At 42.2% G+C, this 15,771-nt stretch overlaps 1 protein-coding gene across 1 annotated transcript in view; it reads left to right on the top strand.

Annotated features, from left to right (window-relative positions):
- Nucleotides 1-15,151, top strand: part of mn1b (meningioma 1b) — a 120,395-nt gene extending 105,244 nt beyond the window's left edge. Inside the window, exon 2 of the mRNA XM_052032277.1 lies at nucleotides 12,524-15,151. Within this exon, the coding sequence (XP_051888237.1) occupies nucleotides 12,524-12,708 (185 nt within the window). The 3' untranslated portion in view covers nucleotides 12,709-15,151. The remainder of the gene's footprint in view (nucleotides 1-12,523) is intronic.
- Nucleotides 15,152-15,771: the final 620 nt, after the last annotated feature.

Here is a 15,771-nt window from a genome sequence, read left to right as displayed (position 1 = left end):
TTGAATTCATTATCATTAAAAATTGGCCGCAGAAATTTGGATGCTTGCCCAAATTGTGCTTAAATGGAATAGTTTTTCTAAGGGTAAAACTAAACTAATTACACTGTACTCGTGCAGGAGTTGCTGCTTTCAATGGAGCATCATTTGTGAAGTTTTAATTGCAGCGGTTTTGAAGAAATGCAATGAAAGATGGGAATTAAATTTAACCTAATCCATCCAATGGTGAAACTGATGAGATTGGATTGAGTTACAATTTTCCTGATGGAGGCACAAGAGAGACTGCAGGCACTAGAATCTGAAGCAATAATCAAACTTCTGGAGGAACTCAGCCGGTCGAGCAGCATCTCTGGAGGCAAAGGGGTGGTTGACATTTCAGCTTGCAACACCTGCCCTCATGCAGTCTTGACCCCAAACGTCAAATATCCCTTTGCCACCACAGATGCACCTTGACCTGCTGAGTTCCTCCAGGAGTTTGTTTTCACTTCAATTTTACTAATTTCACTTGCCCTTGAAGCCATTTTAACTTGTTGAAATTGTTACAGTTGGGGGAAGAAGAGTGAGGTTAGTACACTTACACCAATACTTTGGCCAGAAGTTATCTTGCAGGGGCTTGCTGCTGGCTGACAGTGTCCCAAGACAGAGCTGCAGACAACTGGAGCTTCTGGCCAGCCACAGCATCAAACGGCACATCCAGGAATGTCTGAAATCTAGATTCCATTTTTTTCACAAAAGGCTCTGAAGGTCAATTTTTTCCAAAGAGAAGGCAGCATTCAGTTCACATTTAACTTGAGATATTTTTTCCATTGTAGAATATTCCACTTAAGGTTAATCAGACACTGCAAATTGCCCCTGTTTGTAAGTGAGTGGTAGAGTGTATGGCAATGTGTGGAGGATAAAATGGGATTAGTGTTGGATTACTGTAAATGGGTGCTTGACGGTCGATGTAGACACAGTGGGCTGAAGGGCCTCTTTCTATGTTAATGACTCTTTGATTCTAAGTTAGCTGATTCTCCATTGAGTTAAATAGTTCCAATTCTCAAATACTCAGACAGAAATAGAATTGTAGTGGCACTTGCAGACCATCTCTGGGTTAAGAACACCCGACTTATGGACACCCCCACATACGAACAAGCTCCCACATTAACAAATTCAGAAGTCTGACGCACGTACAAACATTTGTCCCTATGAAAGGCAGAATTAGTTTTCTCTCTCACTCTCCACTTTGAGTGATTGTTCTTCCTTATCAGTCTTATGTGCCTTTGATGCCAATCATTCTAATACTGTGGGGGTATGGTTCCAATATCGAGTGATTTTTGTGTATTTTCCAACATGGACAAAATCGGCTTACGAAGGTCTGTAACAATGGAACAGTTCGTTACCCAGGACAATCTGTACTGTAATAATTTCTTCAGCTTTGAGTCATGTGTTAGTTACAGTACGTTCGGCTTGTGCATGAGTCGTCTCCCACCCTGTCAAACCATGCACCTTTGTCACAGTTGTATTGGCTGCCTCACCTTATGCCAAGCTTCACCGCTGGCACTGGTGCCTTCAGAGGCATGTTCTGACCCAGACAGAGTTTGACCCACGGTGACCTTTCCATCTTTAGCAGGCTGTTGTGTGATCAGGGGTAGAATGTTGCTGCTGGAAACCCTGTAATTTTTGCCTTCTGGCATTGTTTGGGATGACAATGAATTTTTGATTAACATTAATGTACACAGCTGATTAGTTTTACTCTGTCACCGTAACCCCTTTGAAGACTGACTGACATTTACACAGACAATGGGAGAACTGCAGTAACCAGTGGGAATGGTCAGTTCATTACAGTGCCTCATAGCAAAAAGTTGTGGCTTTGAAAATCCACAGTCTCTGCCTGTTATCTCCCGACTGAATAAATTTAACCCCCATTCTCCAACCTTACAGCTGTTTGATTCCATCTTGGCTGTTGGTGGGAAGGAGGAAGAGGTTTAGGAAGGGGAAGGGAATAATCAGGTACTGTGGAATCATGGCTCCGTATGGAAAGGGAGGGAGAACCAGAAGAAAAAATCGTGGGAAAGAGGGAACCCAACACGAGTAGATTATATCACATAGTAGGACCTGGAGAGTAACAGCTTGCTTAAATAACAAGTGCCATGTATCAGCATTGTTACAGAAATAATCAAAGGCTCCTTATATCTAACAGTATAAACAACAAGGGTGCACAATAGTCTTGTTTCTGAGATAGGCGCAGAGTAAAAATTCAGCAATCAATGTTCAGTGCATGAGTTACATCAACTGCTGGTTTAAGCACTCAGAGAAAAGGATCATTTACACTCCACAGATTGGGATAGTGTTACGCTAGTCTACAGATAGAATCGGCTGAGCTGCTGATATCTTCTCCTATTGTGGTTAGCAGATGGTGTTGTTGCTTGTTAAATGGTTATTCAGCAGGGAAAGAGTTACCCTCTCTGTAACTGAATAAACGCTTGAAGTTTCTTTTGATTTGGCAGGATGACAATTATTTATGGTGTAACTCTGCGGAGTATCCATTTATTCAGTAGGGTAATAGTTATCCAGTCTGTTCATTACAGAGAGCGTGAAGGAGTGTGTTGAGGGGTGTGTGTGCATTTGTGTTGTGTCTGTGTGTAACTGATGCATCTCTGACAAAATTATTAAATGAGAAACTCAGTATCTTCAACTGCTGTAAATAATGAGAGGCTCTGGGGGTGGGAGAGTGTTGTTTAGAGGTAACCAAATGTTCTAATGATACTTTTATCCAGAGGAGCAAATGAAAATGAAACAAAAAAATGCAAATGAAGTTTGCCAGACCAGTGGGCCTAGTTCTATTGCTTCTGGTAACTGTTCTGTGCTCATTAGATATGAAGTATCTTCATCCAAGTCTCGCTCCTTTGGGAATTTAGCCTTCATTTCATTAGATGTCGACTTCCCAATGGATTCTCTGTTAGTCCCATAATTTACTGTATTGCCCTTGGCTAGAGAATGCTGCAGATGCTTAAATGTGATGAAATCTTACTGGGACTTGGGCTGTTCCCTAATTTATTGGGAAGAACTCGAGTTTTTGACAAAAATCAAATGCTTTCTCTATTGAGTGGAAAGAGGTTATAATTTAAAAGTGAGGAGTGTTAATAATGCTAGTTTATTGCCTGCATGTGGCTCGCTTGGAAGTGCTTTTTTGCAAGCATTTGGTCAGCAATCTTACACTGTTACTTATTACTCCAGTAACGATGCAAGGCACTGCCATTGCTTGAGTTATTGTGGTGTGGATACTAGTCTGCCTCATGGACAAAAGCACTGCTTGCGCAAGGTGCTCAAATGGAATAAACAGAACTGTCCAGCATGACCTACAAAGCCAATATTGAATGGGCCAAGAAATCAGGTGGAGATCCTTGTGATGGAATTCCCATACCTTTTTTATAATGTTGCAGTTTTTGAGTGCTTTACTGAAGCATTACAAACCATACTAATGTATATAAACTGAGTGAGAGGAAACCTCATTTGCTCTCAGCTGATGCCAATAAAATGGCCATTGAGGGTCAAGCCTACTGAGGCAAGTAAAAAGACACTCTTTAAGGCAGGATTGGCTGCATTTGATCCATGGCTTCTTCATAAAGTAGAATTTATGAGTGGATTACTAAAAGCTGCACTGAGATTTTTGAACAACATTCAATAAAGCCCGTTCACCAAATATTGAGCTTCTCAAAGAGAAGTGGAACAGCATTACTACAGTTATAATTCACCAGGCTGTGCTCCCTCTTGTGACAACATGTTTGATTGGTTTGATGAAATATTGGAAGCTTTATTTAGTGAATTTGGAGGAGCAGGCTGGAGAATGAAGGAACACACAAGCTGCATCAGATATAGATTGCTCACATCCATCCTCATCCATGTACCTGCAGCACTGAACACAGCCATTTGGGAATGTTGTATGCAGACCACTATGCAGAAAACCAAGGCCTTCATGAAGTCCTGAAGATGCTTATCAGTCAATTGAGGGGCATCTCTTGACATCTCCCTATCTTCAGTGCAGGTTGATATCAAGCATTTTTATGAAACATTGTTTGGCTCTGCCAGTGATTTCATTACGTTTCCGATGGAAAGCAGCCAGCAGCATGAAAGAGCCTGCACTCCTAACATATGGTCGGATTTCCACAAGTACTGGGCATAATTGACTGTGCTCATATGGCCAAGCCAGCTCCTATCCCCCAATGTAAATTGATTCAAGAATAGAAAATATGACATACCGCTCCATGAATGTCTAATGCTGTTTACAGCCAACAGACCAATTCTCCATTTCCCAGATAGCTCCATCCGTAATCAGTGGGGTGACTGTCAGTTTGCAAGGGAAAGGTACTATCCATCTATTGTCACTGATGGAGGAAAATGCCCAGAGCTAGGTAAGAAACTCTCAGAGAAGTCTGTGATCAACTCTATCTGAATCAAGTGGCATGACCAGCTTAATTCAAGTGGAAATGTGGCAATTCAAGTGGAATTGAAGGCTCTCAACCTGAAACATCGACTGCCCATTTCCCTCCACAGATGCTGCTCGACCCGCTGAGTTCCTCCTGCGGTTTGTTTTTTGCTGGAAGTTTTTTGCTTTAACCTCCTTCAGGCTAAAGAAGAATTCAATATGGAAAATAAGGCTAGAAATATTAATATTATGCCCATATGGTAGTAATTTGCTTTTTTAAAAGACATGTTAATCTACATTTAATGGGTGTGGAGACACAATTGGTTTCTTGGAATGGATTGCAAATGGAAATATTTGCTAGTGGTTACCCAAAGGATTGAAGAAGAAAGACTTAGCTGTATCATGTTCAGTCAATGGGTTAATTTTGAAGTTTGTTCACTGTTAACTGTTGTGGACAACCATGTAGCAGCTCTGGTGTTTTACCTCCATCTACCTGATGATGTCAGCTCATCCACTACAGCCGGAATCCTCCTCACTCATGCTGTCTGGTTTCAGTCAGGCCATCCAATCATAATGGAAAAGGAGCTGGTTTGTTTCCGGTCATATTTTCTAATGGTGGGGTTTGTGCTGGTAACAACCCCTATCTCATATGCTAACTCCAGATTACTACACTATCAGTTGTGTCTTCAGAGCTTCCTAATTTTACTCCAAGGCAGCCAAGCTCTAATCTTAAAGCTGCACCTCTTTGTTCTGAATTCCCAACCTGAAGAAACAATTACTTTGTATATACCCCATCAAAACCACTTCTTTCCCTCCAAGCCACACGCCATTCTGACTTGGAACTAAATCACTGTTCTTTCACCATCACTGGATCGAAATCCTGGAACTCTCTCTCTAACAGTACAGTGGGTGGGTATATCGACACCTCAAAAACTGCAGCAGTTCAAGAAGGCAGCTCACCACCATCTTCTCAAGGGCAATTAGGAATGGGCAATTAAATGCTGGCTCAGCCTGTGAAGCCCACGCCCCTTGAATGAATATATATTAAAAAATTAAACCCCTCAGTTAGAGAACCCATCAGTCTTCTTAGCTTAATGGAATACAAGTGAAGTTTATGCAGTCTCTCCTTGTAACATAACCCTCTAGGCCTTATATCATTCAGGTGAATCTGAGCTGTATATGCCCCAAAGCCAATTTATCCTCACTCAGTGCCTAGAGCTGCATGTTTACTCCAGTGGGCTCTGATCAAGACTCTGTAAAACTGAAGCAGCATATCCTGACTTCCTTACTGCAGCCCCAATGAGATAAAGAACAAACTTCTGCTTTACTTTTTGATTACTTTTATTTATTGAGGCTTTTACACATCCACACAAATCCCTCTCCTCCTCTACAGTTTCTAGCCACTCAACATTAATAAAGTATTCCAATTTTATTTCTTGGATCACCTGCCTACATTGAACTCCATCTCCTACAGCTTTGCACACTCAGGATCTGTATAATGTTGCTTTGATGCTCGCTGTTCCCACCAGCCAACTTACTGTAAGCCTTTACTTAGCATCAATTTGCAAAGGAAATTTTAAACTGTGCCATAACACTCCCCTCTATACCGCTCCCTTTTTTTGTATATTGAATATTATAAGGACTGTGCTATAACACATCCCTGTATTACAGTCCTGTCTATTGTAAAGGAAATGCAACAACGTTCCCCTCTATAATGCACCCTTTCATCGCACTCCCTCATCAATAAAATTTCCATTTCCTTCTGTATCATTGTTTTTCCAGAGCAATTCCTTTTCTATCACACTTGTCTATTGCAACTTCTTCCCTGTAACAATGTTCACAACATTGTTCTATTTATAACTTGCCTGTTTTATTGCATGTAAACATTACAGAAAATACAATACAAAGGAATGTGCCTGGTTGAGAGCAAGTTTCCAGAGAGACCAGGGAAATAACAGAAGGGAGAACAACTGAGCTATCAATACTATGGAGAGTGCTGTGAGGCAAATGGTATAGAAGTGTGTAAACTGTAGAAATACAATGCTACAGGATGGTACCAGGAAGAAGATAGTGCACATTACTCCCAGATGTTGGGTGTACTTAGAATACTCTCCTGTTACTCACATAAGTTGCCTGTGTATTTTTGTCAGGTGTTTTGTATTGGAATCAGGCCCTTTGTGTCTTCTCTGTTCTATTATTGAAGTCTGGCATGGCTGCCTGTGCTCTCAGGTCTTGCAGGCCTTCCAAGGATTTGTTGTCATGAAGGAGTAGGGGTAGTAAGGGATATGTAGCTCATCTTCATAGGACACACTGACTACAAACATCTGGTGCTTCATTGAGTAAAAGTGAATTCCTTACAAATTAAGTCTGATATGTAGAATTCTAGTTGTCTGAATGAGGTATAGTACAGAGACTGCACCAGGTCACAGGCAGGTAACTTATTTCATAACTCTTTGTATTCCTAGTGCTATCATTGACATATGTGCACCACTCTCCTAATTTACATCTCACACCACATAATCAATATTCTTCATTGAATCAAAGACACTTGTGACATATAAGGAGGGCATTTGCCCCTTCATGTCTATGCTGATCAAAAATGGACCATATATTATTCCCACTTCAGAGATCTCGGTCCCTAGCCTTACCAGTTATGGCTTGTCAGGTGCTCATTTGGTACTTTTAAAATTTGATGAAGGTGCTCGTCTCCACTATTTTTTAGGCAGTGAGTTCAGTGGGGAAAAAAAATCACAATTTTTTGAAAACTCTTTTAGATAAAATTTAAATCTGTGCTCCTTGGTTATTATCCTCTTTGTTGACCAGATTGGGTGCTTATGGCCAGGAAATTGGGTGAGATGCTGGAAGTGTCTGCCTAACTGCCACTGTTTGCAAATTGCATTTCACAACGTCCAACTTGGCCCCAGTTTATACGTTATAGGAGGTGTTCAGTTTTATTAATTTTCCACAGACTGGTGAAACTACATTTAAAGGTGGTTCCAATAATCATTGGGAATATCTTTATAAAAACCTCATTGCTAGTTTTTGCAATAGTCCTGTCGTCATTCAACAATGGCTCCAATCATCAGGATTCCACTCTATTTGTGTGACTTAGGAGAAATGGAGGGGAATGAGGAGTCTGAATGCAAGTCAGTAAGACCAACCTGATGACCACCTCCAGGCATGCATGAATATACATCAGCATAGATTTTGCATTAGTGGTCTGCCCCTTTAAGCATCTGGTTAAGAGCTGCACTAGTGCTGATTTCTCAAGTTCTGAGCTGCGAACTCCCAATGTAATCATAATAGCATAGAAGGCTGTATTGGACACAATGATGGCTCTGACTAAAGAAAGGAAAACAGGGTAAAAGTAGGGTCACAGTTTAAAACCTTGCTCTGTCAGATTACTAGCGACCACAAAACTTTCTTCAATATTATCATGGGACCCTTCCCATGTACGCGAATGAGAACCTTCTTTTGAGGTGCCCTACATCAGCACCGGCAGTAGTTTTGATTTTTCACCTCAGTGAGGGGTGACCTTATTGACCAATGTTGAGACATTTCCACGAGTGGGAGAGTCTTGAACAAGAGGACAGATGTTACAAGATGGGGTGTGGAGCAGTAATTTAAGACTGAGGTGCATAGGAGGCTGGTGAATCTCTGTAATTCTCTACCTCAGAAGGTTGTAGAGATTAGATCATTTGAGGTATTTAAAGAGGAGGCAGATCCACTTTTGAAAGATTGGGGGATGGAGGGGAATTGATGACAATTGGGGAACTGACTAGAGGAGGAGTTGAGACCTGGGGCAGATCAGCCATGTTCATATTGAAAGGCAGGGCAGGCAAGTAGCCTATTCCTGCTCCGATTTTCTTGTGTTCAGCTATTATTAACAATGGGTAACTTAGTGTTGCACTGGAGTATAGACTTCACTTGTACAGTATATTGAACATTATAAGTGGGGTTTGAACCAATAACCTTTCAGTTCCAAGGCCATAATGCAAATTGCACTCAAGTTCTTTTCAAGATCCAGGACAGGTTTCAGGCTGAGTGAGTTGTTTCCCTGACATCTCCACATTGCTGAATTCCTCATCATCTCAGTGTGAGTGGGAAGAAACCTTACAGCAGGACATCTTGTTCTGTTAGGTAGACCCAAGACAGAGTCCCAAGAACAGCCAAGAACAGTTTGTGCTGAAAACAGGCAAAAAGAAAATGATTTCAATGTTAAAATGTTTGTCTGACTCATAATTGTGCCTTTTTTTTGGGTAAACATAAATCATTCCTTCCATCTAATGAGAGGGTGATGGGTACAAGGAGTGGGCCTCCTTATGATAATAGAACACTCATGTTCAGGCTAACAGAAGGCAGCACGCTGATGCCAGATGATTTATGCTGTTCCTTCAACTTTCTCTCATCCTCTCTAAAAGGTGCTGATCCTTCCTGGGGTACGGTGCAACAGGTACAGGCAGTACTTCAATATTTCAAACCATTTGTCCATTGAGCCTGTGTGAGTTAAGTAAAACAAGGGTTGGAGATTGGGCTCAATAGCATCCACCTGTGGAACTGTGATGTGGAGAGTGCATCAGATGCCATATCAGTTGAGTTACTATGTGTGGATTGAATGCTTGTCAGGAGTATGCAGATTAGGCAGACCACGATGTCAACCAACACACAATGGTTGGCATGGAGTCTCAGCAGTCATTGCTGCTGCCTCTCAGCTCCGGCACCCAGGTTCAATCCTGATTTCAGTGGTAGGTAGGATATTGTTATTCAAAGAGATCACTACCTACTTAGAGATGTTTTGGGTTGATTTCCATCAGCTTTTGCAACATTTCTATAGGACTTGGTAGCTTTTGAAGTAGTTTTATGTTGCAGAAGTCTATGTGGAGCAGTGTGGTAGATGCTAAAACAATTCTTGCTGACCTCAGGTTTATACACAAAGCACCTGCTGCCAGACATGGGTGCATTAGTGGGCATTCTCTTTGCAAGCAGTATTGCAGGGAAGATAAGCAGAGGCATATAGAGCAGAATATGCTTCATTCCAGGCCAGTAATTAGCTAGGAACTCATAAAATGATATCTCCACTGATCCTGACCATTGCAAAGTCACTGAACTTTTTGCAACGCTGTATCCCAGTCCTCAGGATTTGGTTTCTGGCATTGGCAACCACTCTCTTCTGAACATGTTTTAGCGGCTTTGTGGCTGCTTGCAGTTGGGGGACATCTCTCCTGCTTTGTACCTCCTCTACAAAGGTCTCTGCGAAAGCATTGGAGCCTACTTCCTTCCATATTTTGGCATTCCCCATTGCTTCGCTGGTCAGATTCAGCAGTAGAACAGCTGACAATATCTGCTCCAGCCAGAGTACACCCGCACTAAGAGATTCTGAATAGCTTTTAGTATTACGGGTTATCTTGAAGTAGAGGCAGCCACTCACAATGTTGGCCTCCTGATGGCACATCCCCCAGTCAATAGCTTGGGCAGCACTAGCTGGAAGCTGAAACCATTACAATGAACAGGGAGCACAAAACCACTGTATGCCTGGGTAGCAGTCAACAGTCGGGAGTTAGCCACACACCGTGATTGTGGTAGCCATTTTCCAGGACAATCGAATATAGCCCGCAGTGTGTCAGCAGGTTGCAGATGACTGGAGAAGACATCACAGCGAAACTCAATCCTATCATTACAGAAATTTGAACTGAAGCACAACGCTGGCTGAAATCTCTCCTTCCTAGCCCAGGGATAGTCAGGGTCTGCTTATCCAGCTTTCCTGTTTATCCATCTTTACATCTGCCAATCTGTCAGTCTGCATTAGAGGTTTGCATTGTTTCATGTTTGGCCAGACAGTGCAACTATATTTCTCAAATAGCAGAAGCAGTTTATCATTTATATTGCACAGCTTTGTACATTTATGAGATAGATGTAGATATTACATTCAAGTGCCTGACTATTATATCCCTAAATCCCAATATATTAATGAGGTAAGCAGAGAAAGTCCCTGACCAGTGGAGGGTTGCTCTGTGCATTGCTGGGGTGTAAGAAAGGGACGTTGAGCAACCTGTCAACAAATGATGGATTGATAAAGCCGCAGGGGTCTATTGCTGGCTACTCCGTGCTTTTGACCTGCTTTTGTGGGTGTGCCGTTTGATGCAAGAGGTTAGGGGGAGGTTGCTAGTGGAGAACAGGTCACGTTAAAACAAAAGGTATATGACACGTTGTCAAGGCAAGTGCAGCTATACAAACTTTCTCAATTGTTTCCATGGAAATGGCTCTAAATTCTATTTTCATAAATTACTGTCTCTCCCCTCAGTTTCCAGGGACTGCTTACTGACTGATCCTCGAAGTAATGTAGCTGAATGACGTCACAAGGGACCCCTAACTGACAGCAGCATCGACACTGTGGTGCTTCCCTCCTGTGCAGCAGCTCACAATCCTTTAGGCAGTGCATTCCTAACCTACAACTCTGTTGCTTTGTCTAAAAAGCCATCGCAAGAATTACTTTGCCTTTTTTTATTCCCCAAAGAAATTTAGAAGAATGCACAATTGTTCTTCTGGAGGTCAATTGCACTTTGTAAAAACATGAATATTATTTTTTAATGAATACAGCCTGATTATTGTTTTGTTCACAACCTCTGTGTCTAGTCCCACAGCATTGTGCTTCCTGTGTTGGGAGAGTGGTGCAGCCTGTGTTATAGATGTCAACGTGGGTCCATTAGTGCTGATTTTGTATAGGCTGATGAGGGAGTTCCAGCTTGGGCATTCCTGACAGTTTTCCCTTCCTTCGCCTCATTATAGGAGGCTCTTGTGTTGCCAGGTACTTTTGAATTACATCAGCTGAAAGCTCATGAAGCACTGGCCTGCTCTCCTATTTATTCAGGGACGAGTCAGGCAGTTTTGAAGGTCAGTCACAGTCTGGGATTGAAATGCTCGTTCCAGGCCTTGGCAGTGAAACATTCAGCGGTCGCAGTGTGTAATGGGCCACCTGATGGCTGGAAGTGGTGGCAAGTTCCTTCTGTGAATGGGTTGGGTTCCATTTCCACAGCATGAGTTAATTAGCCCACTCTGATGGGCAAGAACATTTCTGCTTGCTTGCAACATGAAATGGACTTAAGGAATGCCATAAAGTCATAGAGTCAATAGAGAGGTACAGCAGAGAAACAGGCCCTATGGTCTATTGGATTAGTACTGACCATTAACCACCCAATTAAACTAATCCTAGGTTAGAACATAGAACAGTACAACTCTGGACAGCCATTCGGCCTATGATGTTGCGCCGATCTTGATGCCGATTTATACTAAATGTCCTCCTCCTGTTTATCATCCATATCCCTCGATTCCTTTCATATTCATGTGTCTAACTAAAAGCCTCTTAAACTGCACTGATTGATCCTTCCTTTATTCTCCCCACATTCTCATTGACTCCCCCCAGATTCGACCACCACCTGCACACTGGGGACAGTTTACAGTGTCCAATTAACTTACCAAACTGTACACATGTAGGAGGAAACCCACTCGGCCACAGGGAGAACTTGAAAATTCCACTAATCCACACCCAAGGTCAGGACGTAACCTGAGTCTTTGTCACTGTGAGGCACTGACTTGACTAACTACGGCACTGTTGCCCCCCTTATTGCCATTACATTGACTCAAGAATGGGGTAATCTCTGCCCATTGGCAATCTCACTCAGAGGGATAATGCAGCATGATGAGTGGCAGAAGATCAAGCTGATGCAATAAGGTGTGCTGTTCTGAACTTGGGGCCAGACACCTTGTTGGGGCAGAGTAGAGGGGGCTTTCTCGGCATTTAATCTGTTTTTACTTCAACACATTGTAAAAGGCTGATTTCATCCTTGGATTCATCCACTGTTATCTCGGAGAACTAGATGATGAAATATAAAGGGAGCATTGCCTTCCATTCAGCCAATCCTGTGGATGACCTGTGAACACTTGTGGAGATACAGGCTGTCTAGTGACCATTGCCAAAACTAACAACTTGATGAGCACAAAAAAACTAAGTGATCGAAATAAAAGATCTGTGTATCCACGCTTTGTGTGTGTATGAGAGCCCGTAAATATGTGTGTGCGTGTCTATGCACCTTGCTAACTATATTTATTGATTTGTTACAGCCCAGGACAATTCCCAAAGCAAGGCATTGATGGGCCCAGTCGGGAGCCATTCTCAGCATCTTTCGGTCCACAGTACTGACCTCATTGACTCTAAACCACAGAGCCCTGTGCAGTCGTGGATGGCATCACATTCGGACATCACTTACAGAGCTGGGACCTTTGCAGCTGCTTTGACCTGTATATAAGTGGATGATCAAGAAGGAGAGAGAGGGAGAGAAAGAGACTTCATTTTGTTAAGCAGATTGGGAAGGGTTACTGAAACCATGGAACAAGACTTTTACGTTAACATCTTTTAAGTCTTATGGGGTACATTTATGTGCCTGGTCATAATGTTGTGTGGTGTGATGCTTCTAAATTGGTTTGGAGAAGTCAGAGATGAAGAGCTGCAATGTTCCTTCCACTTGGTCTATGTTGTCCCCAATTTCAATCTCACAACCACCAGTCAAAATCCTTCCTAAACCCAGTCTGAGATATGGTTGTTCGTGGTTGAAGTCAGTTTCCAATCATTCCTTACTGGTCCCACCTTGACTGATGTCTGTGACAACCTCATCCTTACTCAACTGTAACCTGGAGTGCAAGGGGAACTGTGAAGTCAGGCCAACAACTTAGGAATAGTTTTCAAACTGAGCACTGAAAAATGCCACTCCCCTGATGACAAGTTGTGAAGTCAGACATTTCCCAGCCATTGTCCAGCTACTCAGGCAGAAGGCAAACTGTTGGAGGAAGGCAGCAGGTCAGGCAACACCTGTGAAGGCAGAGGGATGGTCGACGTTTTAGGCTGAGACCCTGTATCAGGACTGCCTGACCCATTAAGTTCCTCCAGCAGTTTGTTTATTGCTCCAGATTACATCATGCGCAGTCTCTTGTGTCTCTACTCAGGCAGAATATCGGGCTCCACAGAAGAGTGAGAGATTGAGTGACACTGGACCTCTAGCGCCCTCACTGGTGGGGCTCCAGTAAGTCGTAAATGGATTGTCATGACAGGGCCTGATGCTCCAAAACAGCACAGGTTGCAACCACAATAGCAGGGAGGGTTCCTGGGGATCCTTCCACTTCATCCCAATAACATTGTTGAATGTTCTGTGAAACCAGCAGAGTTCTGTTGCCCCTCCCACAAACTTAAAGCAACAGATGAAATCAACTCCGAGGGCCCACAGGCTGAATGTCACTTCTGTGCCATTAAATATTTTAACAATTGTATCCCTCTTACTCATAATTTGCTGACCAATGAGGTACAATTATATAGTGAGTAAATGAGAAGACAACACAATGTAGTTATTTAATGAACAATCTAGCCTTGCTGAATAAACAAACTCCACAGAATTATTTGATACCTGATGTTTATTTCTTGCTTAAAGTTCATCTTCTTCTTCAAGTCTCAACACATAAGGCTAGTTCCTACTTTGTATCATGATTCTACTCTAAGGATTTTCTTTACTTGGATAGGTGGAGTTGAAATGATGCCCATCCATGGTATAACCAAATAGAGGGCAGGCTTATAGAGCTGATCATTCAACACTTGTTCCATTGTTTTGAGCCATGTACTCTAGAAGGAGTTCATGGTTGAAGTCATTTTCCAATCATTCCTTACTGGTCCCACCTTGAATGATGACTCCAGAACCTGGCACTCTTTCTAGAGTTGTAAAAGCTTCCTTCTTGTCTGCTCGAGTTTGCCCAACCCTACTCACTGGCTGCTTTTCACCCCTTCAGTTTGTTCCCAACCCCCAACACCTTCCCCTGCCTCCCCCAGCCCCCCACCTCCCCCTTGGGCTCGTGGACGTACCAAACACAAAACACAAATGCCCTTCCTCCTTTTGCCCTAACACTGATGGAAGAGGGCTTTAACCCCATCAACCTCAGAATCTGAAATGTTTTCTATAAACTCTTCAAGCCATCTTCTCTCTTCAGTTTTCAAATCCTCTCCAAACCCACTTATTCAATCAAGATTTCACTTCCTTTAACTCTCTAAATAGGACCCTGACCATCCATTATTTTTCTCTGTTCAACGGTTTAGGAATTTTAAATTGTAAAGGTGCTTTAAACTCCTTTTCATTGTTAAGTAACCCTTACATTTGTGAATAAGTAGTAGTTCTGAACTAAAAATAGAAAATTCTGGGAATACTCAGTGCGCCAGGTAGCATCTACGCAAAGCAAAACAGAATTAACCCTTCAGGTCGTTGACCTTTTGTCAGACCTTTCTAATAAAAAGCCAGTGACCTGACATATTAACACTGTTTCTCTCTTCATAGAGCCTGCTCAGTATTCCCAGCATTTTCTATTTTTTTTCAGAATCCTGACAAGTAGTGCATTTCTTTCTGTAAACAACAATTCCGTGCTGTTATAGAGTGAACCATCCTCATCCTGCTGAATAAACAGCAACTCCTTGTTGTTCTACCTTGAGTAACAATTAACCCGATAAATAAACAGGGCATCCATTTATTATGGGGTATTACAGTAAGCAACCCTTAGCCTGTTGAATAAAAAGCAACTCATAATTGTGACCTTTATGACTTGGAGAAAACAGCAGATGTTATGTAGTTACCTAGCACACATTCCAACAATTCCTTTAATCTATGACCACTTTTAAGCCAATAAAGCTGGTTGTGTAACAAACTCACACCAGAATAATAAATGTATTGAAACTGAAAACTATCAAAACCATTTCAAATAGTTACTTCCATATTTTGTGTCAGCCAGGTAGTCTTTTGGGTGCCATGTACAAAAATGAACAATACTCATTAAAGTTAAATGAAAGTCATAAATATGTTGTTAACAATTTCCCATTTAACATAAAATTACATGTCTGTGAAAAGAAGTACTTTTGGCAATGCCAGCACATTGGGAACTTTTGGCATGTGGAGAGGTGAAATCAGATCATAGTAATCAGGGTGATATTAAGAGGTCTCCTCGGTGCAACGGTTCCTTGTTTCCTTGTTTGCTCACCAATCTTCTGACACAGAAGGACATTCAGCCCATTGTCTATACTGGCTCTCAGAGAAATCCCATTCTCCCATTTATTTCCCTAGAACCTATTCTCTTTCACATGGCTATTAATATCCCACTGACTCTTCTACCATATATCCACTTTAGTGGAAATTTACAATAGCCAATTAACCTAACAAGCAGCACGTGTTTGGGATGTGGGAGGAAACTGGAGCACCCGGGGAAACTGTGGGTGGCAGGGGAGGCAGTCACAGATAACATGCAAACCGCACACAGACAGCACTGAAGGTCAGACTTGAATCTAG

This window comes from Pristis pectinata, chromosome 17 (assembly GCF_009764475.1).
Source record: "Pristis pectinata isolate sPriPec2 chromosome 17, sPriPec2.1.pri, whole genome shotgun sequence".
Lineage (NCBI taxonomy): Eukaryota > Metazoa > Chordata > Chondrichthyes > Rhinopristiformes > Pristidae > Pristis > Pristis pectinata.
The sequence above is the reverse complement of the archived record's forward strand: the minus strand, read 5'-3'. Positions and strand labels throughout refer to the sequence as shown.